At 41.1% G+C, this 25,912-nt stretch overlaps 1 protein-coding gene across 2 annotated transcripts in view; it reads right to left on the bottom strand.

The window, feature by feature from the left end:
• Positions 1-25,912, bottom strand: part of PLXND1 (plexin D1) — an 817,829-nt gene that overhangs the window by 346,174 nt on the left and 445,743 nt on the right. For both annotated transcript variants that reach the window (XM_044078628.1, XM_044078629.1), the window contains exon 11: positions 13,449-13,539. In XM_044078628.1, the coding sequence (XP_043934563.1) occupies positions 13,449-13,539 (91 nt within the window). The remainder of the gene's footprint in view (positions 1-13,448; positions 13,540-25,912) is intronic.

Genomic DNA, 25,912 nt, shown 5'->3' with positions numbered 1-25,912 from the left:
TAGGGGTTCAAATAAGCCATATTTGATATTAATAATTAGGAAATCTAGTATGTTATCAGGGCCTATGGATCTGGTGTTCTTAGTTTTTGAGGTATGAGAGGACTGTTCCATAAGGATTACAGGAGGTAGCTGAGATTAAAGACTGTCCCGTAAGGATTACAGGAGGTAGCTGAGACTAAGGACTGTTCCATAAGGATTACATGAGGTAGCTGAGACTAAAGACTGTTCCATAAGGATTACAGGAGGTAGCTGAGACTAAGGACTGTTCCATAAGGATTACAGGAGGTAGCTAAGACTAAGGACTGTTCCATAAGGATTGCAGGCGGTAGCTGAAATTAATGTCTGTTCCATAAGGTTACAGGGTTGGGAGGGTGGCCTAATGGTTAAGGTGTTTGCCTTACAAACACAAGGTGCAGAGTTTGAGTCTCACATGGGATAATTGGCTAGGCTTAAAAAGGCTCACAAGGGCAGTTAGCTTAGTACTAATCTATGAACCTATGAACAGGAGGTAGCTGAGATTAAGAACTGTTGCATAAGGATTACAGGAGGTAGCTGAGACTAAGGAATCTTTGGAACAGTTATACCTATCGGTGGTTTAAAACTGGCACTGAATTTGCCAACTGGGATGATAAATATTTCTTTAGGATCTGAATGAATAGTATTTTGGACAAGCTTTGAAATTTGTTGAGTGTTAGTTTTAACTTCCCTGGCATTGTTATAGAATGGTTTTTACTTACTCTTGATTTCAGGGGCTGTTTTTAGTCTTTATTCAGCTTTAAGCTTCCTAATGTCACACTTAAGATATTTGCTAGATTGGTTAACTGATGTCTTAAAGTGGGTAGAATGTGACTTATTATATGTATTAAGTGATTTATTTTATTGCTGTATTATTTTCATATATGGGTATTCCACCATAAGGATTTGTTTTTAAATGTTCCAGTATATTTGCTAAAGATAGGGACTGCCTTTCCAATGCAACTGCTTAAATGTAAACAGAAATCAAGGGCATATGTAGGAGCTCTGACAAATGTAGCTCATCTTGGGAGGATTACAACTGATTTTATGTAGGTTATGTAGTACTTGGAAAAGGCTTACTTTTCAGAAGTCCTGAAACACAGAGAAATTTGCAAGGGAAGTAATACCCATTTTATATTAAAAGATCAGAGATTTAGGATCTGACATATAAATGGTCTGAAAGAAAGGGCTAAATCAGTGAGATGATATCAAGGACATTGATATCAAGGACAGTGAGGCCCCTAGTACAAAGGGTAACTACATTTTCAAAGGAGTTAGCATTCAGAGCTATAGCTATGACATCTGGTGCCCTGAGCATCCGCAAACTACTTCCCCCTCAACTCAAACTTGAGGACAAACAAAAAGCTGATGTATCGAGCACCTGCTAATCATACACCCTGGAAAGCTACCTGCTTTGTTTCACCCTAGTTATGGCCCTGATAACATTGTCAGGGAAGTACTGTGCGTGCTTAACACTGACAGTGTAGGTCAGCCAGATGATGGAAGAATAACTTTAGCCACCCTGTACAAAAGTGCTTAGATTTATGGGAATCTTGGTTAAGGCATTCATAATAATAGTATGTAAAACAGAGGATATGGAGAGTGACCTATAACTACCTATGAAGCAACGGTTAACCTTATTTAGATAAACTCAGACTTCTAAGATTTAAATATGGGGGTCACAAGAAATCTGTTGGGAGTTCATGAAGTCTTTAACAAATACTGGTGTTCTCCTGCAGTTACCAGTAAGTCACAATAAATGCTTTCTTTCCAGCAATACCAACTTTGTAATTACACATGGATATATATCTGTTATCTATATCTATCTATCCATGTTTATAGGAATGCATCTGAGATGTAGGCGGGTCTCAAATTTAGGCATTTTTTTATTAATGCTCCAGGAATTTAGTAGAGACACATTAAAGTTTTCTGAATTAGAATTTACTAGGTTGGAGTTTCCATTGGTGGGACTCTGCTTTATTACGCTTTTGTTCTAGCTTTGGTTTTTCCACTCATTATTGTTTGTTATATCAGAGATGTGATGATTTGCTGTTTGGGAACTATGTCTTCTATGTTAAAATTACTTTATGTGCTAGAGATGCAACAATAAAAGAAATGATGGGTAGATTAGTACTGCAACCTTGATATAAATGTGTGGCATGTTAACAAAGCACATGTAAGTAGGATTATTAAGATTATCTTTCAGTTTTCATCAATTCGTTGTGCTGTTATACACTTCAGCAAGTTTAATTTCATAAGTTGCGGGTGCACAATTATAATTGTTTTATAGGACCAATTTACTAGTACATCATAAAAAGTGGTTATTCCCCCTGGTTTTCAAACATAAATTAATAAAAATGAATTATGGCAATTTATTAGAGACAGTCTTCTGACTATTCCCCAATGTTAGCTTAAGTCCCTTAAGAATGAAACATTCCTCACATTTTCTCCTTTACCTTCCTAACACGTTAAACTCATCAGTTGTAATTTTACTATAATTCTTACAGAACAGTACCACATTTCCTCAATTCTAATTCTTAGGAACTGTTCCACAATTAAGAAACCTTTATAAAAGGACACAAATAATTGGTCAGATTTGTGAAAGGTTCTAGTCCTGAGTAAATAGAATTGTAACTGCCTATGAACATCCAACAAGTGTAGCCTGTATTCCATTTTGTTAGTAAAATTTGGGAAGAAAACAGGTAAATTGATGGTTTGATTGATGTTAACCTCTGATGCTACTTTTGGGAGAAAGGAAGGATTGGTGCGAAGGGAAACCCTGTCCTTATGGAAAATCATGTATGGAACCTTGACAGACAACGCCTGCAGTTCTGAAACCCTCTTAGTTCTGATGATAGCCACTAGAAACACTGTTTTCCAAGGCAAAAATTTAAGATCTGTGATTGCTGCAGGTTCAAATTGCGGACCGACCAACGCTTGAAGAACCATAGTAAGGTCCCATGAAGGAATAGGTTCTTTGACCGAAGGACGTAAGAGGAAGGTACCTTTAATAAAGGCTTTACACAATCTGGAAGAGGCTAAGGAAGCAAAATTCTCGCCCACATAAAAATGAGAAATGGCAGCTACTTGAACCTTGACTGTAGAAGAGCTAGCTCCTTGTTGAAAAATATTTGCCAGAAAATCCAGAATAGCTGGAACAGGAGCCGTGAAAGGATCTAAACTCTTTTGAGAAGCCCAAAAGGAAAAAGTTTTCATTTGCTACTTTAATCCTTCCTGGTGGACGACTTATGAGTTGCCACCAGAATAGACCTGACTGAAGAAGACCCTCAAGGGGTGTGAAATGAGATCCTGAATGGGATCCAAGATCCATGGTGTAAATTGATGAGACCAAAGGAAGGGAAATCATACCTGGTGAGGCCAAAACTTGGCAATGAGGATCACTTTGCGCCCCAGTCAGAAAGCTTTCTGTAGAAACCTCGGAATAAGGGGTACAGGAGGATAAGTATAAAGAAGACCGGGATACCAAGCATGGACTAGAGTGTCTCTGGGGAACTCCCACAGCTGGGGGTTCAGAATGAAGAACTCGCTGCACTTCGCATTGGAAGGAGATGTGAAGAGATCGCAGCAAGGCTGACCCCACTCTAGAAAGATCTGCTCCGCTACTGAAGGATTCAGAGACCACTTGTAAGGCATCAGAATAGTCCAACTTAGTCTGTCCGCTAGAATGTAGGACCATCCCGGAATATGCGTTGCTATCAGAAAATGACTGGTGGAGATCACCGATTCCCAAACTCTCATAGCCTCGAGACAAAGGCTGGTCCCTCTCTGTTTGTTGATATACCAGACTACTGATATGTTGTCTCATTGGATTGCAATGGTTCCCAGAGTTAGAAATGTATGAAGGGCCTGCAACGCTAAAAGGACTGCTCTCATCTGCAGAACATTTACATGCAAACAGGTCTCGATAGTGGACCACATGCCTTGGACTGTCCTTCCCAAACAATGCCCCCCCCCTCCCAAGTTGGGAGGCATCCGTGGTCACTGTGGCTTGGACAGGAACTGGAACAAAAAGTCGCCCCTCCAGAATTTCTGAAGAATGCATCCACCAAAAAAAGGGAAAACCTGCAGACTCAGCTGAGGTGTATTGGATGTGACAACGGAAGATCCAACTGGGACCATTGCACCGCTAGAGTCTACTGTAGTACTTGCATATGTAATCGTGCACATGGAAGAAGCGTTATGGTTGCTGCCAAAGAACCTAGGGCCCCTCAAAACTGATTCTGCTGAGGGAAGGTGAGAATGGTAGATGAAGGCAACATACCTTTCTACCTCTGGAAACCATGTAAGTGCATCTCTCGCAGGTTGTAGTGTTGGGTGGAAGGAGGAGAGGGTTGTCTGTGTACATGAGGCAGTTGCTGCATTGCCCCATTATGCCCAGATTTACCAGGTGGACAGGAGAAATCACCGGAAGCTGACCGTTGGACATGCCTGTTTAGGTGCTTTTTTTGTAAAGTACAAAAGCTGTTTTCCCTTACCTTTGCAAGGTACTTTGCAATTATAGGCTGTTTAGTGCCTATGATTAATTTCCCCTTATTAACAAGGAGAGTGTAGTGCTTGTATCAGTTTAAGGCTTCCTAGTGCTTTCCAGCAGGTTTTAGAGCAAGTGCTAGTCACAGGGGTTCAGATTTTAGTGCTATTATTGAGAAACCAGCTAGTTCTAAGGGAAAATTTGAAGAGCAGACTGTCTGGCACCTGGAATAGCTTAACAGTAGACCCACAGTATTGCAATATGCAAAAAACTGGAAGCAAAGCTATTATCAGCCAAGACTGTGCTAAACAGTCAAGAGAAGGTTAACACCTGCACTACACCTCAAGCAACACATAGCCCTTCAAAACCCACACCATCAACAATCACACATAGCAACACCAAACCCACATATGCAGAGGCCCTTAACATTGACCTGCACAAGCAACAAGGACCTCCAAAGCTGAAATGCAAACAAACACCAGTCACAACCAAAGTGACACATAGCTCACAATACCAGTGTGCCACCCAACAACAGCTCCTAAGGCAAGACAACATGCCCAACACTTTAGTCATAAGTGACTCTATAGTCAGGCACACTGATGTCCCACTCACCAGCCTGAACAAGGAGAAAATTGCAGTCAGCTGCCTGTCAGGTGCCAGGATCCACCACATAATGTATGCACTCAAGACACTCCACAACAAGTACAAATACGACTCTGTCATTGTCCATGTTGGAGTGAATGACTTGAGATGTACCTCCCAGGACTACATGAAAAGAGACATGGAAGAGCTCTTGGATCATGTGGCCCAGGCAGGTATGACTCTAGCCCTGAGTAGCATCCTGCCTTTGCCCAGAATGATACCACAGTATAAGGACAAAATGATTGACTTCAACAATTGGCTAAGCTTCTAGTGTCATTCATAGGGGATCCAGTATCTGTCTGCCTGGGACGACATGATCGACAAACCAGAGATAGTCTGCGCCTGTCGCCCCTGGGATTCAGGTTACTGGCTAAGGTTCTTGTTACCCCATATTGCCTTTTTTAGGCAAAGTTCAAAGGAAAAAAACACCACCGTAATAGGTACAAGCATGCCAAATCTGAAGGTAATGCTACTCAATGCTAGAAGTCTAAACCTCAAAATGCACTCTCTCAAGGCACTTCTAAAAATGAAGAACATTGATATTTGTGCAGTAACTGAGACCTGGTTCAAGGCTCCAGAGTGCACCCCTGCAATACCAGGCTAGAACTCTTACCACACTTTTCGGCCACCAAAGCAAGACCGAAACACTAAAGGTGGAGGAGTGTCCATATTCACCAAGGATATTCACACCTCCAGGCTAGTTGCCCAATACAATACATCTGAAATTCTCCAGGTGCAGCTAACACAAGGCAAGACTGCAATCCAAACTGTAGCTTGGTACAGATCCCCCACCATGCCCCAAGATTCTCACTACACATTTCTAAACATACTGCAAAATATTAAGATACAACCAAACATCCTAATACTGGGTGATTTCAACTACCCTGCCATTAACTGGGAAAACTACTTGAGTACCAACACCTTTTCCCAATGATTCTTGGAATTCATAAATTCCAATGCCCTGGATCAACTAATTTATTGTCCATCCAGGGGCTCCAATATCCTAGACCTGGTCATTACCAACATGGGAGATAGATGTCCCACACCAGTGGTCACCCACTCATTGGTCAGGTCTGACCATAAGCTAATCACCCTTGACATCCACAACCCACCCCCGCCCCCCTGTAAGGAAACCTCCGTAAAAAACTTCTCCAAAGCCAACTTCATGCTACTCAAGTCAGAAGTGACAAACTTCATGACACCCATGCAGACGGAAGCTGAAAGTTCAACTGCTGAATCCTACACTAAGGCACTGTACGAACACATCCACTCATGCATGAATTGTGCCATCCCAAATAGAACCAAGATGCTCTCCTCCAAAAAAAGGAAGCCAATCTGGTGGTCCCCTGCCATAAACAAACTATACAACAGAAGAAAGAAACTGTTGCAAAAAAGAAGAAAATCCCAGGATGCAAAAAACTCCCTTACCAGCCTCAGTAAGTACCTGAGATCCCTCATAAAATCCTCCAAAGCTAGTTATGAAAATAAAATTGCCAAAGATTCCAAAGACAACCACAAGGCATTCTATAGTTACATCAAGAATCTAAATGGCAATGCTCAGATCTGCTCTGAACTACAACAAAATGGCATTCAATATACTGATCCCAAGGATATTGCCAATATCCTGGCAGATCAATTTAGTGCCAACTTCACCCCCCCCTCTCACCCCCTAAAGGGTCCATCTCAATACTAAAAGATTGCCAAATTCTAGTAATCACTGCCACACAGGTAGAAACCACACTCTCCAAAGCTAAGAATACAGCATCCATGGGACCAGATGACATCCTGGGCTGTGTACTACATGAACTACAAAATGAACTGGCACCTCACCTAAGTGGCATGTTTAATCATAGCCTCACCTCAGGCTTCTTGCCCACTGAGTGACGCACAGCTACAGTTATCCCACTGCACAAGGGGGATCCACCTTGGATCCTGGGAACAACCGTCCCATCAGTTTGATGAGCCTGATCTGCAAGGGCATGGAACGCATTATCATGGAACTTATAAACACAGACATTGGCAACCTTCAAACACTGGACCCCACCCAGTTTGGGTTCGTGAAGGGCTGATCTTGTCTCCTGAACCTGATTGACTTCTTTGAATCAGTCTCCAGAGCCGTGGACGAGGGTAAGGTGGTCCACACAGCCTATCTGGACCTCACCAAGACCTTTGACATCATCCCCCACTCTGGAATCATTGATAAACTTACTAAGCTGGGCATAAATCCCTATATCACTCGATGGGTTGCCAGCTGGCTTACTGACAGAACCCAGACTGTAAAAGTAGCTGACTCCAAATCAAGCTCCAGACAAGTGACAAGTGGAGTACCTCAGGGTTCAGTCCTGGGACCATTCTTGTTTGGCATCTACTTCTCTGAAGTACAGGCCAACACTAAGGGACTCTGGCTAACAAAGTTTGTAGATGACTGCAAACTGGGAGCCATTATTGAATCCCCATATGGTGTGGATATTCTACAAAAACATGTACCCATGAATTACCACATAGGTGGCAGTACACTAAACACCAAAAGTGTGATGAGAGACTTAGGGACACAGGTGGACAATGGTCTCACCTTCGATAACCACATCACTACAACAGTCAGGAAATCCTTCTATGTGGCACACCTCATCACTAAGGGATTTTCATCCAGAAAAAAAGGAGGTCATTGTCCCACTGTCCTCATCCCTCATTAGACCCATTATAGAGTACAACGCCCCATTTGTTATGTACCTCACAAGACATCTGCAACAGCTGGAAAGGCCGCAGCAATACCTCACTAAAAAAAAAAACAGGCCTAAAGCAGATGCCCTATGCTGACCGTCTAAAACAACTCCATTTATACTCTGTGGCATATTGTCTAATCAGAGACGATCTATGCTTAACATACAAGGACATGTCAAACCCTGAGCTTTTGGATATAATCCACTTAAAGAAATCCCAATCCCTCCGAGCCACATGGTCCAGGCATCTAAACCTTGTCATCACAATGAACAAAACATGCTTGAGAGATAGGTTACTGACCCAGAGTCTCCCCATACTCTGGAATAGACTGCCCATACATGTCAAACAGAGTGCCTCCTTGCCCTCTTCAAAAGGAACCTTGACGATTGGATGGGAGACAGGAAATTCACCCCGGGATCACGTCAGTCACCCTGCTAGACAGGGGTCCAGGTAAGAAAATATTGTGGGAAGAAATATCCAGGGAATTTTTTTAGCTAGGCTTGTATAGGCCCTAGGACCGATAGCCCAGTACCAACCTATGAACATAGGAACTTATGCATCCTTAGGTTTCGCACTATCTCTGTGGTCAGGAAGATTTTTGTCTGTAGCGTGTCTGTCTGTGCCTCTATGTATTCTATCACCTGGAGAGGATTCAGAAGAGATTTGGCTGTGTTGATTGTAATTCCTAAGTGGAGTGCAAGGTTTAGGAAATAATCTCTGGTCCGACAAAGTAGACACTTTTTGGGAGCAGTAAGGAGCCAATCGTCCAGGTAAGGGTAGATCTGGATCTGCTGAAGCCTCAGGTGAGCCACTACTACTGCCATCACTTTGGTGAACACCCTGGGGGTAAGACCAAAGGGTAGGGCTCAGAACTGGCAATGATGGTGAGACCAAAGGGTAGGGCTCAGAACTGGTAAAGCTTGGCTCCTAGCCGGAAGCAGAGGAACCTCCTGGAGCTTTTGTGCATCTTTATGTGATAGTAAGCATGCTAGAGGTCAGACAAGCACATCCATTTGCTTTCTTTCAGGTACAGCATGATGGACTGTAAGGTGTACTTTTCTTTGGCAACTGACAGGTTCAGAGTAGATAGGTCCAGAGTGATCTGGGGGGATGTGTTCGATGGCTCATTTCTCTAGTAGCTTGGAGATTTCTAGTGTTGCTGCATCCCTTTGCAAGGGTGGTACATCTGGGAGGTGTTTGAAAGGTTTGGGAGGGACCACAAACGGGATTGAATATCCTCTGGAAATTATCTGAAGCACCCAATGGTCTGATGATACGGACTCCCATGCCATCAGGTGCAATGACAGATGACCCCCGACTGCCTCCAGAGCAGTCGGGCAACCCCTCAAGGTTGCAGTGTGGGCCTGTCCGAGAAAAGTTCTCGAGACCCGAAATTCCTCAGACCCCCTCTGCCTCTGGGCCAGCATGTATCATGTCCCCCTCTGCCTCTAGAGGCAGAAGAGCCCTGAGTGTCCCAGGAATACTGAGACTTCCGGAACCACATCTTCTTTTGCCCTCTCTGATTCTGTGAAAAGGATCTTTGAGGGTTCGAGAAGTGGATTCTGACAGCAGACAGTGACTTCCCATCTTTCTCACTCTGGACCAAGGTGTCTCGGATGGTCTTACCAAAAAGGGTAGAACTGTCATAAGGGGCATTCACAAAAAACGCCTTGAAGGATTACGTGAACTGACATAATCTGAGCCAGACGTTACGTCTCATGGATGCGCTGGACCCAGCAGCCCTAGCCGCTCCTTCAGTAGCATGTGAGAGGAATCGCATGGACAAGTTTGAAACTGCTGTCAAGGTAGCCATCCTTGTGGAGAATGTGGCTCTGACCTCCTGTGACATGGACATTGGGGGAGACTCAGCCAGTTCCTTAACTAGGTCGCGCTGTAGTCTGGTAACGTGGGCCAGATAGTTCAGCACCCTGATAGAAAAGGTCACTGATGCATAAACCCGATTCCCTAGGTGGTCCTTCATCCTAGACTCACAGTCAGGGGGATGAACCGAGGAACTCTCCTGGGCTAGTTCCTTTTTGGTGGTGGCTGCTACCACCATAGTGTTTACAGGGGCCTTATTATTCCACGCTGGTCTGTCTGTGTGTGTGTGTGGGGGGGGGGGGGACTCAAAATTTTGTCTGGATATTTGGGGATTGGTTCCACAGTGTTTGGCTCCTTCCAAGCCCAAAAGGTGACCAAGTCCACCAAGGGATCTCTGGGAGGGGACACCCAGGAAGTAGACGGACCCATGCTGAAAGCCTCCAGGAACATGGATTCATCCGAGGAAGATTTTGGGGTGGACCAACCTCTCTGCTGGCATAAGATTTCCATAATGTCTCCAAAGGAGATATCCTCGGGAGGTGATCTGGGTGAACATTCCCCATCATCCAAATCCGTGTCCTCAGTGAGGGACTTGGGGGAGTCCAAGTGCCTCCTCTTGCACGTATGCTTGTGAGGTACCTCTCTGGTGGGGCTCTCTGGAGGGAACTCACAAGCCACTTGTTCCTCAGGGGGAACTGCCTGGGGCTCCTCAGGCATGGGCTATCCCTCTGGTAAAATGATGGAATTTGCACGCAAAGCAGAGAGAGTCAGGGCGGAGTCTGAAGATATAGTCAGGGTCCTCGATCCAGTGGCAAGAACCCTTTCTACCACACTGAACGCCAAGGGAGAACGAGCTTCCTGGGACAACAGTAAGGGAACTGCTCTCCCCGGATCCGATGTGAGAATCGGAGTTGGGCCCGAAGTAGACGGCGCTCCAAGGGGGAAACTCAACTCGATGACGTTGGAGCCAATGGAGAAAGTTCCACTCCCTCAGATCTGACACTCGGGCTCTGGCTTCAAAAGTCACTCAGAACCGAACTGCTCAGATCTGACATGCTCCACTCAGCTGCTGGCATTGAGGAGACAGGTACCACTGACGCCGACCCCCTGACTAAGGCCATTCTTGGATACATGTACTCCAAAACCGGGGGTCGGATCGGAGAAGGAGATATTGGTGTGAAGAAGGGAAGTGAGCTCCCCCCACCAGAGGGAGGGTGGACTGGCAAGACTCCCATCTGAATCTGTGTGCGAATGAACCTCTGCATCATTTTATCCATGTCAACTTCAGAGAGTCTGCGGGTGGACTGCGACAAAGCCACGGAATCTAACCTGGAGGGGTTGAGGATCTGAGGCTCTAGATGGTGGTTGTGGCTCCTCTGGCTCCGGAGAAAATTTGGGAGATTAGAGCCGAGGGGATTCATGGTGCCTAGACTGTCTCTTGGCAGGAGTTCCTGATGGAGCTGAAAGGTTCAGAGACCAGACCTCTTTCTTTTCTCAGAACGGTGTTCTCTCTCCTTCTCTCTGCCTTTTCTGCACTCTGATTCTGCAGGCTTAGAAGTGGGAGGGTAAGTCCCAGCCTGGGAGGGAGGAGAAGGAAGGACAAGAGTAGAAGGAGAGGTGGCCACAGCAACAGCTGTGACCGAAGCAGAAGAGGAGGTGGCCACCTACATAGAAGGTAGCAGGCCTTTCAAGGCTAACTTGGCCCTTCTATCCTTGATGGCACATGGGTTAAAATCTGTGCAAATAGCACAGTCTGTGTTCAAATGGACTGCACCCAAACACATTACGCAAAGAGTGTGGCCATCAGTGGGTGACAATTTGTGGCCACACTCAGTGCACCTCTTAAACATTGGCTTAGGAAGATCTGCCATGTCCCAAAACAAAAGACCTTTTGACAATTTTAAACAAGTTATTGAAACTAGTTTTATACAACACATGCCACTCACCACACACTCAGACCAGCACACAGGAAGCTGAGGGGGGGCAGGGAAGGCAACTATACACTAAACTATCTAACTACCTAAAACTAACAAAAAAGGCTTAAACTCGATGCAACAGTGAGGAGAGGATGAGAAGGAACCTGCACTGACAAGAATGCACTCTCAAAAAATGCTAATAATACAGAAAAACTCAACTCACAACTCAGAGCTCAGAATCACGATGCTTATGCTAGCCATGGCAAATGAGATCTGGGGGTTGGAAGGTAGTGGTGGTGTATTATGGGTAAGGACAGGAGCTTGGGGCTCGGAGCAGATGCTAGTGAAATTGCTGGCTTGGATCCGATACAGATCTGGTACCCACAGGTTGAAGATCAAATGAAGTAAACTACTTTAGATCTCAAGGTTAGAATCAAATCCTGTACCTTGTTTCTATAAGTTGAAGCCCTTAACCATTATGCCAAACCAACCCCATATACCATTTGCTCAAAACCTTCCTTGTACAATTAATCTGTCAACTCAGCTTTCCTATTTATCTTCAGTGCTAGAATGCTCCAGTCCATCTCTGGAAAATGCAAATCAGTTATTACAATTATCCTATATCTAGTCTTCCATGAACTTAATATGTTCTTTACTCATATATCTTCTGCTATTGAATTGTCTTCTCCCCATGTTTAACATCTTTACATATCAGAGTTTTTTTTATCTACCCAAAGTATCACTACAGCAGGCATACAGGACCTCAGATTAACTTTTCATGCAAAGATTACTTTCCCCAAGTGCAATAGCTACTTTGTGTTGTACTACTCTATTAACTTAATATAAATCCTAGAAGATGTAATAAGACAGGACCTTGAACCCCCGCCCTCCACAGCCATCAAGCCTCCTCCAGACAGATCCTTATCGATCAGTTCAACCTCCCCCAAGTAAGAGCCAGACTATTCATTGTCCAGCCAAGAACAGTCTTGTGGCTCATTTGGTCTGTGTATTGGGTAAGAGCTAATCAGCTCATTCAGTCTTTTTCCTTCTGATGCAAGAGGTGGGCACCCTCAAGGTTATCAATCAGGTGAGGATCCTCTCCCTCCCCATCTAAGTCCATCATCTACAGTGTCTGGTGGTATCCACTAAGCCACTGCTTATGAGGCACTTAAGCATTCCTTTATACACACAGAATGCCCTCTTGGGCCCACATGTGGCACTAACCACACTAACCTGTTAGCTGTTACCAGCAATTTCTCATCACCCTTACTAGGGTCAGACATGAAGTGGCTCATACCACCTTTATACCCATAGGAGGGGTGAGCTAGTACAGCCCACTCACTTCCAATAATTACCTTATACTCCTTCTAGCACTTAGGTTGTTAGTCAAACCCAGGTCGTCTGGTTTGCAGCCAGGGCTTTATCCCTTTACACCACAGAGACAGGAGTATAACCTGCTGAATAGTATGTTTATACCTACGAAGGAAAAAAAAAAATTCCCGTTCCGTGGAAACAAGTGCAATACAGTATATTAACTTTTCTGAGACTAGAACGTACAGTTTCATGTTTAGACAGGCTATATATATCTTATTAAGGTGTTGTGACATAGATTTCAATACTGGATGCTCTATACACAGTTCTCATGTACATACCACTCTAATTAGATGTTAAAGCAACTAATGACATTTTAACCATGTATAGACCCACCAGGCTAAATATTACATAATTTAATTCTGAAAAATCTGAAGTTTTCAAGATAATCTAACTGAAACGCAATGAAATGAATACAAGCTTAAAATCTAAACTACAGAATAAAAATAACTCTTGAATCATGCATCACTAACCTTTCAAGTCTTCTGGATTATCAATAAATTTTCCTGAGCTATTCAGTCTGAGGTTTAATGAAAACGATCGCTGTCTGTCTATTGTAGACAACTATGAATGAAAGAAAGAACAGTATTCATATTTTAATGTGTGACTCCTTAATACTGCCAACAGAAGAAAAAGAAATAAACAGTTTACAACCTACCTGGAGATAGCAATGTTAGTAAATGCAAAGCTGGAGACAAATGTGTGTCTTTCCATACAGAACATTACTAGTAGTCATTTTAACTTCATGTTGTCATGAGGATTGTACAAGTCTGCATGTATACATTGTAATTTATACAGATGGTTAAGCACAGGCACCAATGACTTTAAACATGATGCTAATTCTTTTCTTGCACTTTTTTAAGGATTAGATTCTTGTCTATCGTACAAAAATAACGTTTCATGTGCTGTTTTCTCCTGATAGGACTACTTTCTTGACTTACTCTAAGAATAATATATGGAACCAATATGTTAATGCATTACAAATAGAAATCTAAAAGACATAAACATAAAACTGTATGGACAAACAAGGAGATTGTGGTTATATCACTATGTATTGCATTCATACTGCAAAGTCTAGACCTTGTACCTTCCAAATGCTTCTTCTATCTTTTCCATCAAGAAGGACATGATATAGGGTATACTGGTCTTGTAGGTAACAGTGTCAATGTCTAGCCAAAATTAGAAACTGGATGAAGAGAGGGCCAAAAATAAAACAGAAAACACTTACAAATTTTATAAGAATTTTTATTGGTTGCAAATTATTGAATTTACAAACAAAAGGATATATTTAGATTTACTATCAGTAAAGTGTAATCGGCCATTGAATTGTTACAATAAGGAAACATAAAATAAAAACAAAGTCTTCAAGCTATTAATGCATTGCTTTGGTCAAGATTTCTGAAACCTTAGGCCATAATTTAAATCAAGTTGGTTTATTAACATTTTTTAAATGCAATTACTTCTGTTTCCCTATCATGAATGAATTTTGAAATTTCTAAAACATTCTGATAAAGAGGGTGAAGTTCATTGTCTCCACTTCCTGGTGATTGCTTTCTTTGCAATGGCTAAAACAGTCCAAAATAAAGAATACTGACATTTTATGACACACAAAGGGATAAATAATTATACAATACCATGTTTTCAGTTAGAAAAAATTGTAAGTCCAAATAATTTGACTAATACTTTCAATAGGAATCCCAAAAAAATCACAAATCATCAAGCAATCAAATAATATCTTTCTAATCAGCTTTGTCATTTGAAGAACATCTACAGCAATTAAGGTTATTAGACTTAACAAGTCTATTTAATATGTCTGATTGTAAAAGGTTCTAGCTATAGTTTTGCAAGTATAAACTTTCTAAAAATGAGAGCTAGTTGTGCTTATTACTCATAGAAGTCATATTTTTATCAATGTCAGAATATGCATCAGAATCTTCTTGAAATCAAAATTTTCAGAGTTTTCTGTTCATATTAACATTATATTCCAATAAAATGTTATACATATGGAAAAGGACTGAGTTGCTTGTTTTATCTTTAGAGAATGTTTGGCTTACGTACCTAAAACTGTATGAATTACAATTAAAAGCAACACAGTGACTAATTTATATGTGTGTGTGTGTGTGTGTGTGTGTGTGTGCGTGTGCGTGTATGTGTGTGTGTGTGTGTGTGTGTGTGTGTGTGTGTGTGTGTGTGTGTGTGTGTGTGTGTGTGTGTGTGTGTGTGTGTGTGTGTGTGTGTGTGTGTGTGTGTGTGTGTATGTGTGTGTGTGTGTGTGTGTGTGTGTGTGTGTGTGCTTGCATGTATGTGTTATAAGTGCAGAAAGATACATAGATTGAAACTTTTATTTAGTAAGGATTAGTCCATTTAAGTAAGTTCTAGTGATATGTTTAATAGAAATGTACTAATTCACGCCAATGAATTACATATTTTGAATTTTGTATCACAGCATCCTTTGTTCCCTTCATTTCTGAATTCACACAGTTCTTTCTGTGTGCCACAGACAGTCTTGCATGGATCTTTACAGAATTATCATGTAATTACATGTGTTGAGTGACTGGGAGATTCAGTTTGGGAGAAACCAGTTATAACAAGGCACAAGCAAAGTTCCTCAAATGATTTGTTTACAAAATCTAAATAGCTCTACAAGACAGAGAAAGATAGATAAGTATTTTTATTTATTGTTCTGATTTTAATTCATTTTAACAGTCTGCATTTGTTTTAGCTAATGTCTTTAAGCCTATATTAATGATTTCAGTACATAGTTGCACTGCATTTTTGCTGTTTAAGTGGTCTGTTATTATAACTGTTGTTATTATGCCATGGTTTCATTCTAGTGTACCGAGTTATGTCAGACTAGTTCAGGGCTTGTCTTTGCATTGGGGCAGTTCCAAGCCAGTCATCTCAGATCTGAGTTAAATTATTTTTCCCTTCTACAAACTCTGTTGTAGCTGTGTTCTTAAACCCAGTGTATTTGTTGTTGCCACCCCTTATGATAATTTGACAACATAATTCCCCTCCCTCTCCCCAGTTTTGGCTGTTGACAATAAGCACATAAGAATCATTTTGTAAAGTCTCTTCCCTTAACTTATTCACCAGACTAATAGACAGTTGATAAAATTGCTAAATATTGAGTGTACTGGTACTGTTTGTACCATTTTTGTATCAAATTAGTGATTTTTTTTTTTTTTACTAAAATTAATTTACTGGTTCTTGCTGGTGACAGAAGAAAGTTTCCAGGTTAGTTGTATTGAAATTTGAATACTCAGTATCAAATCCACCAAAAACATTATTCTAAAAAAACAAACTCCAAGCAGTTATAGTTACCCCTGAATGAGATGGGTATCCTGACACAGTATAAGAATTGTCTCATGCTGTCTGATGATCATCTATTACTTAAACAGAATAACACAGTGTGTGAGAGATGTGTGTGTGTGTGTGTGTGTGTGTGTGTGTGTGTGTGTGTGTGTGTGTGTGTGTGTGTGTGTGTATATATATATATATATATATATATATGTATATATATATATATATATATATACATATATAAACATATATATATATATATATATATATATATATATATATATATATGGGTCTACTTCTATTCGCTGACAGCCCATTTCACTGAAACCCATTTGGTTGACAGCTCATTTCATTGACAAAAGTATTCAAGGCAAAAACCTGGGTTTTGCCCCCCTCCCCACTGTTGTGCGACCGTGGAGTTGTTATATATAGTTGGGGTGGTGTGGGGGTGCGCAGCCCCCCACCTAGAATGTTTGTCGATGAAATGAGCTGTCAACCAAATGGGTTTCAGTGAAATGGGCTGTCAGCTTAATAGAATATATATATATATATATATATATATATATATATATATATATATATATATATATATATATATAGTGCTTGCGTATTAATGTAACCAGGAACCAAATGTTTTATACCTCAGCAAATTATTGATTTCTGTTAGAAACTTGGCTGTTCTCCCTCAAAATTATTTTGAGAGGAAGGGCATGGTCAGTCTCGGACTTGGTTTCTGTCATTCAGTCCTGTAATTCTGGGTGTCAAATTACTACTTTTGCCTGCCATACTTGCAACCAATGTATACACATAGCCAATACCAATACCTTTATACATCCTGTGACACAAAGGACATATACGTTCAAACACTATGCTAGCTGTAAATCCACCAATTTAGTGTATTTAGCAGTTTGCCAAACCTGTCGGATGTCCTATGTGGGCATGACGACTAGATCATTACGCGAACGCATTAGGGAACATACATATGCCATAACAAAAGGTAATACTTTGAATGCTCTGGCCAAACACGCTGGAGAACAAGGTGATGATCACAAGTTTAAGTTTTTAGTTCTAGAGATGATATCTGCAGATGGTAGATTAGGCAATATGAAGAATAAAATTGAAGAAAGGGAAGGCAGATGGATTTTAAAGCTACAAGCCCATAGGTTTGGGCTAAATGATAGATTCACTATCAAGCCGTTTTTAGCCTCTAGACCCTTAAATCATTAAATACAAAGACATTTAGATCACAATAAATGTAATTGATCCCCTTTTTTTCATTTTGAAAGAATTTTTATAATTATTTCAGATGCATTTTATGTTTTTATATCTATTATATATATATACATTTATATATATATATATATTTCTTATATTTGTTACATATATATATGCTTGTCTCTTTAAGAACATCATGATGTCATCACAAATAGGATGTTTAAAAGGAGGTAATTTTGAACTGCTTTTTATGTCTGATGAAGCGTTAGATGATAACGCGAAAGCGCTTACACTGTGCTGCAGTTTGTTTGTTCATTTTTAACATTAAACCTGAGTTTTATCTGCAAGGAAGATCCTACTGGAATTTTTTGAAGTTGATGTGACAGTTTATGGTGCACTCATTTCTTTTTGTTCAATATATTTTACTTAAATTGAGTGCTTTATCTGCTGGTGCTGCTTCTTCTTTCATATATATATATATATATATATATATATATATATATATATATATATATAGGTTCATAGGTTGATACTAGGCTACCTGCCCTAGGGCATTTATAAGCCTAGCCAGAGGCTTTCGCCACCCTTTTTGATTTTTTGACTGTGCCTCTGTATGGTAGGTCACAAAAGATAGCCCTTTTAAGGTTCGTTTACTGTGCCTCTGTCTAGTAGGGACATAGAAGAGATCCCAGGGGTAAACTTACAATCTCCCATCCACTCATCAAGATTTCTCTTGAAGAGGGTCATTGAGGGGCTCTGCCTAACATGGATTGGGATTTTGTTCCAGAGTGAGGGGAGCCTCTGGGATATGAATCTGTCCCTCCAGCATGTCCTGTTTATTTCTGTGCTGAGGTTTAAGTCCCTTGTGCGTGTAGCTCTAAGGGATTTGGATTTCCTGAGGTGGAACATGTCCATTAGTTCTGGGTTGGACATGGCTTTATACGTCAGGCACAGATCGCCTCTGAGTAGGAGGTAAGCAACTGAGTAGAGCTGGAGTTTTTTAGCCTAACTGCATAGGGCATCTGTTTGAGTCCCTTGATCCTCTTGGTGAGGTACTTTTGGGGTCTTTCCAGTTGCTGCAGGTGTCGGGTAAGGTACATCCCAAATGGGGCATTGTATTCAATTATGGGCCTGATGAGTGATGAGTAGAGGGGCACACTGACCTCTCTTGATCTAGATGTGAACCCTTTCATGATAAAGTGGGCTATATATAAGGTCTTTCTAACCACTTTGGCAATGTGATTGTCAAAGGAGAGATTGCTATCTACTTGGGTCCCCAAATCCCTAATTACTTCTTCTGTGCTTAGTGGATTACCACCTATGTGGTAATTTGTGGGCACTTTGTTTTTCCCAAAGGGGATGACTATACACTTTTTGGCATTTAGATTTAGTCCATGGCTCTGGCACCAGTTATCCATCTCTGTGAGACCATTTTGGAGGATGCTTGTGTCAGTCGGCGAGTCGATTATGGCACCCAGTTTACAGTCATCTGTGAACTTGGTCAGCCATAGTCCTCCCGTGTTAGCCCGTACCTCAGAGAAATATATACTGAACAAGAGAGGTCCCAGGACTGAGCCTTGTGGGACGCCGCTTGTAACTAGTTTAGAGTCTGACATGGCACCTGCAATTCTGACCATGTGGGTTCTATCCCTGAGCCAGTTTGCAACCCATCTTGTGACATAGGGGTTGATATTTAAGCTGATGAGCTTATTTATGATGCCCAAGTGGGGTATTGTGTCGAAGGCTTTTGCGAGGTCCAGGTAGGCTGTGTGGACTACCTTCCCTTCATCTATAGCCTTGGTGACTGTTTCAAAGAAGTCGACCAGGTTCAAAGGGCAAGATCTGCCCTTAACAAAGCCGATTTGGGTAGGATCCAGTGTTTGGAGGTTCCCAATGTCTTTGTTTATGAGTTCCATGATGATACGCTCCATAGCTTTGCAGACCAGGCTAGTCAGGCTTATAGGGCGATAGTTTCTGGGGTCCGTTGTGGCACCACCTTTGTGGAGTGGGACCACTGTTGCTGTACGCCATTCCTTGGGTACATATCCTGTAGTAAGGCTAAGATTGAACAGTGACTTTATGTGAGGGTTCAGTTCTTCTTGGAGCTCATGTAAGATGCAGCCCGGGACACCGTCCGGTCCCATTGATGCTGTGTTTTTTGTTTTGGAGAGGGCAGCTGTCACCTATGCATCTGTGATGTCAGGGAGGCTACACTCTGTTGGGATAGACATTTGCTCTTTTGGGGGGGGGTTTGCACTGAACCTGTCTGCCAGGATGTTGGCAATGTCTGTGGGTTCAGTGTATTTTTTTTGTCATTTTGCACTAACTCAGAGCATATCTGGGAGTTACCACCCAGGTTCCTGACATAACTAAAGAAGGCCTTGTGATTATCTTTAGCATCTTGTGCAATTTTTCTTTAGAAGCTGGCCTTAGATGATTTTATGAGGGATCATAGTTTCTTGCTAGTACTGATCAGAGATGCCTTCCCTTTTTGGGATTTTGCTCTATCATGTAGTAGCTTCCTCCTTCTGTTGTATAGCTTATTTATGACTGGGGTCCACCAGACAGGTCTCCTGCCTTTGGAGGAGTCAGTCTTGGTTTTATTTGGGATAGCACGATCCATGCATTCCTGTAGGTGCCCATAGAATGTGTTTGTAAAGGATTCTGTGGTTTGGGCCATATTTTCCACTGGCCCAGGGGCTTTGAAGGATTCCACCTCGGTTTTGAGAAGTGTGAAGTTTGCTTCTGAAAAGTTCTTCACCATGGTTTCCTTGGCTGGGGGTGGGGATGGGATAATTACCAATGAGGGGTATACCTCTGGTATGGAACATAGAGTCCCCATGTTGGTGATGATCAGGTCCAATATGCTTTCCCCTCTTGTGGGAGTGGTGACCAGTTGTTCCATAGCATTTGAGTTTATAAATTCTAGGAACCATTGGGCAAGGGTATTGGGGCTTGAGTAGTGCTCCCAGTCTATATTTGGGTAGTTGAAGTCACCCAATATAATGGTGTTTGGAGAGACCTTCATATTCTCCAGTGTTCTCAGGAAAGCCGAATGGGGTTCCTGAGTTTGGGAAGGTGATCTGTAGCAGGCTACAAACTGAAAGGCAGTTTTGCCCACTGTTAGTTGCACATGGATGGTCTCCGATGCTTTGTGCAGTGCCACTAACCTGGAGGTGTGGGTATCTTTGATGAATATGGATACTCCCCCTCCTTTTGTGGTTCGGTCCGAGTTTTGGGGCCGAAAAGCATGGTATGAGGTATAACCTGGTAGTGCTGGGGTGCTCTTGGGAGCCTTGAACCAGGTTTCTGTTACTGCACAGATATCGATATTCTCCATACTGAGGAGAGCCTGGAGTGCATGCATCTTGAGGTTTAGAATTCTGGCGTTGAGCAGCATTACCCTTAGTTTATTTTTCCTTGTGTTGTCTATGGAGGTGGGTTTGTCTTTTGAGCCTTGCCTAAAAAAGGCACTATGGGGGTGGCAAGAGCCTTAGCCAGTAGTCGAAAGCCCAGGGGTGACAGGTGCAAGCCGTCCCTAGCGAAGCATCATGGCTTGTTGAGCATGTCATCCCAGGCTGACAGACACAGGATCCCCTTTGAATGATACCAATACTTTAGCCAATTGTTAAAATTGATCATTTTGTCTTTATACTGTGGCATCATTCTTGGTGAGCGTAAGATGCTATTCAAGGTCAGGGTCATACCGGCCTTGGGATATATATATATATATATATATATATATATATATATATATATATATATATATATATATAAAGCATATTATATATATATATATATATATATATATATTATATATAAAATATCCTTGGAGGCAAAAATCTCATACTCAGTAAATGCGGGCACCAAAATCATCAGAAGTACACCACACATCACACCTCTCCAAAGCAATCACAATACACATAATCCATCATATGCTGAATTTGTAAATGTAAATAACCTGAGACGTACCTCCCTATACTACATGAAGAGAGTCATATTGGAGCTTTTGGCATATGTGTCCTAGACTGGTATGAGGCTAGCATCAAGCAGTATTCTATCTTCTGTAAGGGTGATTCCACAGGATGGACAAAAGATGACTGACTTTAACAATTGGCTTAGTTTCTGATGTCATTCAAAGGGTGTCCAATATTTGTTAGCCTAGAAGGATATGACCAACAGATCATGCTTTGGCCAGGGCTGATCTGCATCTGCCCCTTCTAGGGTTTCAGTTATTGGCAAAACATTGTCCCCCCATAGTGCATTTTTTAGGCAAAATGGCTTGATAAACCTACCAACATAATGAAACAAGCAAAGGAAAATGTGAAGGTATTACTGATAAATGCTAGGGGCCTGAACAAGAAGCTCCAGTCCCTACAAGCCCTTCTTACTATCTTCTTTGGAAGACATTGATGTCTGTGTATTGACTGAGAATTGATTTAAAATAGCAGAGAGTACTCTGCCTGTGCAGGACTATAACGCCTTCCACACCTTTAGACCAGTTACTGCACAGGAGGGGAAAAAGGTGGAGGTGCATCAATCTACATCCAGAGGAGACTCACATCACGGCTGACAAAGCAGCATGATGCACTACAGCTTCTTCATGTCCAAATAACCATCAGAAAGGTCCCATGCCATATATTAGCTAGCTATAGAATTCCTTTTGTGATAAAAGAAAGCTACAGGACCTATTTATTGGAACTCAAATCACTCAGTATTAAACCCAATACCATTTTCCTAGGTGATCTAAACTATCCAACTGTAAACTGGGAAACTTACACCACCACTAGTGTACAAGCACAGAGATTCCTGGACTTTATCAATAAAAACACCCTGGGACAATTACTCAGAGTACCCACTAGGGGGCATAACATCCTGGATCTTGTCCTTATTAATATGGGAGCATCTTGCACCATCCCTTGCATATCTTCATTACCTTTTAGGTCTGACCATAAAGCAGTGTCTTCTGAAACAAAGTTGAAACAAGAGATCCGGTCCACCCAGGGTACCTTTAGAAATTCTTTAAGACAAACTACCTACTCCTATGTGATACACTGCCAAACTTCAATTACCCACCAAACTCAGTTAACTCCACTAAATACATAGAAATATATACCTGAAACCTGCTCACCTCCTACCATGCAAGACTAAGTCCTAAAAGTGCTATCAAAAGCTAAAAATATTGCATCAGTGGGTCCTGACAATATCCTTGGGTGCATCTTAATAATTAGAAGCATGATTTAGTCACACCCCTAACAACACTGTTCAATGTTAGCTTCCATACAGGTTTTGTACCAAGTAAACGAAGAACAGCTACAGTCATTCCCCTGCATAAGGGAGTATCTTACATAGACCCAGGCATTGCAGACCTATTAGTATGACGAGCCATGGAAAGAATTTTCACGAAATAAATTAATCAGGGCATAGGGAAACTCCAAACGCTGTACCTGTCTCACTTTGGATTCATTAATGGCAGGTCATGGTTACTCAGTCTAGTGGATTTTGTTTTTTTGAAGAGGCCACCAAACCAATGGATGAAGGCAAGACAGTACACACTGCATACCTTGCCCTGGCCAAAGCTTTGACACAATTCCCCACTTATGTGCAGCAGAAAAGCTAAATAACCTGAGAATAAACCCTTATGTCACCCACTGAATTGCCAACTGGATCTTAGATAGGGCACAGATAATCAAAATGGGGGGAAGTTACCTCCATATAGCAACTAGTCACCAGTGAATTCTCCCAGGGTTCTGTCTTGGGACCTCACTTGTTTGGCATCTTCTTTTCTGAAGTAAAAGCCAAAACCAAAGGGCACTGGTTGAATAAGTTTGTAGATGACTTGAAGCCAGGAACAGTCATTGATTCCCCAAATGTAAAATGAATGCAAGAAAAGCACAAATGGTTAGGTGAAACACGGCTGGAAGTAACATAAAATCTAAAAAGGTTTTATGTTACATCCAGCCGTGTTTCGCCTAACCATTTGTGCTTTTCTTGCATTCATTTTACTTATCTGTTTTAACAGTTATTCTTTTATCCATTGGGTGCTTTGCTGTTTTGATGATTCCCCAAACTACTTAACCATCCTGCAGGAAGGTTTGTCTCAAATAAATAACTGGTATCAAAATCATAGTCTGAAACTAAATGCCAAAAACTGCATTATTATATCCTTTTGAAAGTCATCTACCCTAGGAAACTACCACACTGACAATACGCCATTAAGAGTTGACCCAGCCATTCATGATTTGGGTACTTATGTGGACAGTGACCTAACTTTTAACCAACATGTGTCTGTTGTTGTGAGAAAATACATCTATATTGCACAGCTTATAAACAATGAGATTGTGTCTATATCTATTGATGTCATTGTCTCACTTTAATCAGGCTTCATTAGACCAGAAACATGCAGCAACTGGAATGTCCACAAAGATACCTTACTAAAAGGATAAAATGCCTAAACAAGATGTCCTACATGACTGACTCAAAGCCTTGTCACTATGCTTGGTATCCCACGAACTGCTAAGAGGTGACCTGTGTCTGGCATACAAGGCATCCTCCAACCCATTATTTATGGATTTACTGCACACCAGCAAGTCAAATGTTATCAGAAATACTCGATCTAGGATCTAAACCTCTTTTGCAACATCAACACAATTGTTTGGAAGGACAGGTTTATTTGGCATTGGATACTGCTGCTGTGGAACAGAGTCCCCATCCACATAAAACAAAGTTCATATCTGTCCATTTTCAAGCACAACTTAGATCTAGGGATGGGAAACAGAACATTTTCCCCAGGACTGCCTCCTGTACTACTAATGGACAGAGGCAGTTCCTAAATACTTTATCCCAAGTGTGGGTCTCCTCAAATTATTTATGGCATGATCCCAGTTATTCTCATTGGGCTAATATATAATTATTGACCATGGGATGGTAAGACCAAGCTATACCCAAATGGGATAGGTTATTTTGTGTACCAAAAGTGAAACTGGATAGGAATAAAATGTTCTGCAAGGGCAGCTGGCCTAGTACTTACACATGAACTTATGAACGTAAAATGTCTGCAATATAAATGCAATTTTCACAAAGACAGACATGAGTACATACATAAGAATACATAATTTTCACAAAGACAGACATGAGTACATATATAAGAATACATAGGGAGTATCCTATCCTGTGGTAGATAGCAATTTATATTTTGTTGTGACATGTATGGACATATTCAATCACATATATCATTCACAGCGACAGACAATTAGAAGAATTAACAGTTTAACTATAGCACATGTTTAGGATACGGCAGCAAATGGAAGCATTCAATGAAAATCCACAAAGTCACATTTAGGATATGCTGAAAATATAGAGAGGGCACCACAGCTGAAAACTGAAATGGAAAACCAATTGTTGGAGAGGCAAAACTAACCACTGTATTACTGTACTATACACACACAAGCACACACACACACACACACATATATATATATATATATATATATATATATATATATAAAAGCATTCACAAAAATGGAAACCAGCGCTCTAATGCTTCCATAATGAAAAATGTTGTTTTAATCCACGAAGCAGACTTCTTACTGCATAATATTTCATAGTTAAAATAGCAATATGACAAAAGCATGAACTATAGTGATTACAAATACAAGCAGTGCAAACCGGTTTTGCCCATTGCTGTCATCAGTGCAAACCGGACATTAACAGCGAAATTCTTTAAAAGCAGTCTTCTTAAAGTGACATTGTTCCTAATTAATGCTGGCATTCAAACTACATAGCAAAAAATAATAGTAAACTCCTATATTAAACTAAATACTTGACCAAAATATTATATTAATCATATAAATCAGCTATCAATTTAAATTAATAGTTCCATTTATCACCAATATTCAGTTAAGTCAGGCTTGTACATAGCACCCAAGTTAACAATTCACAGTTTCTCCTTTCTAACAGCCTATGTTTTGATAAATTAGATAAACTATCCCCAACAACAGCATTAATCCCCACAAAAAGAAAATGTGCAAAGGTGTGTTCTATTTGATCTTTAAATAGTTCACTCCTTGGATGTTTACACTGCATATTGCTAAGATATAAGGCTATACGATGTTTAAAAGGTCTAGATGTCTGGCCTATATAGAAAGCCCCATGTTGGCATACAGCCATATAAATTACCCATTCAGTAATACATTTAATCAGATCATATTTATGATATTAGTAAGGGAAATGTCAACAATACCCTTTAAAAACACACACTTGTTTGTTATAATTTAAAAAAAAAATTTGAATTTACAATTCTTGAAGAATTAGAAAAAAAATGGTGGCACCCTGTGTAGCAGCAGCTGCTTCAGTTCAACAGGAAAATGTGCATTATTGTTTTATGTTAAAATTATCGAAAAGAACAAAATCTAGGGCG

This window comes from Protopterus annectens, chromosome 7.part1 (genome assembly GCF_019279795.1).
Source record: "Protopterus annectens isolate FY-2018-M chromosome 7.part1, PAN1.0, whole genome shotgun sequence".
Lineage (NCBI taxonomy): Eukaryota > Metazoa > Chordata > Ceratodontiformes > Protopteridae > Protopterus > Protopterus annectens.
This window is presented reverse-complemented; position numbering and strand designations above follow the sequence as displayed.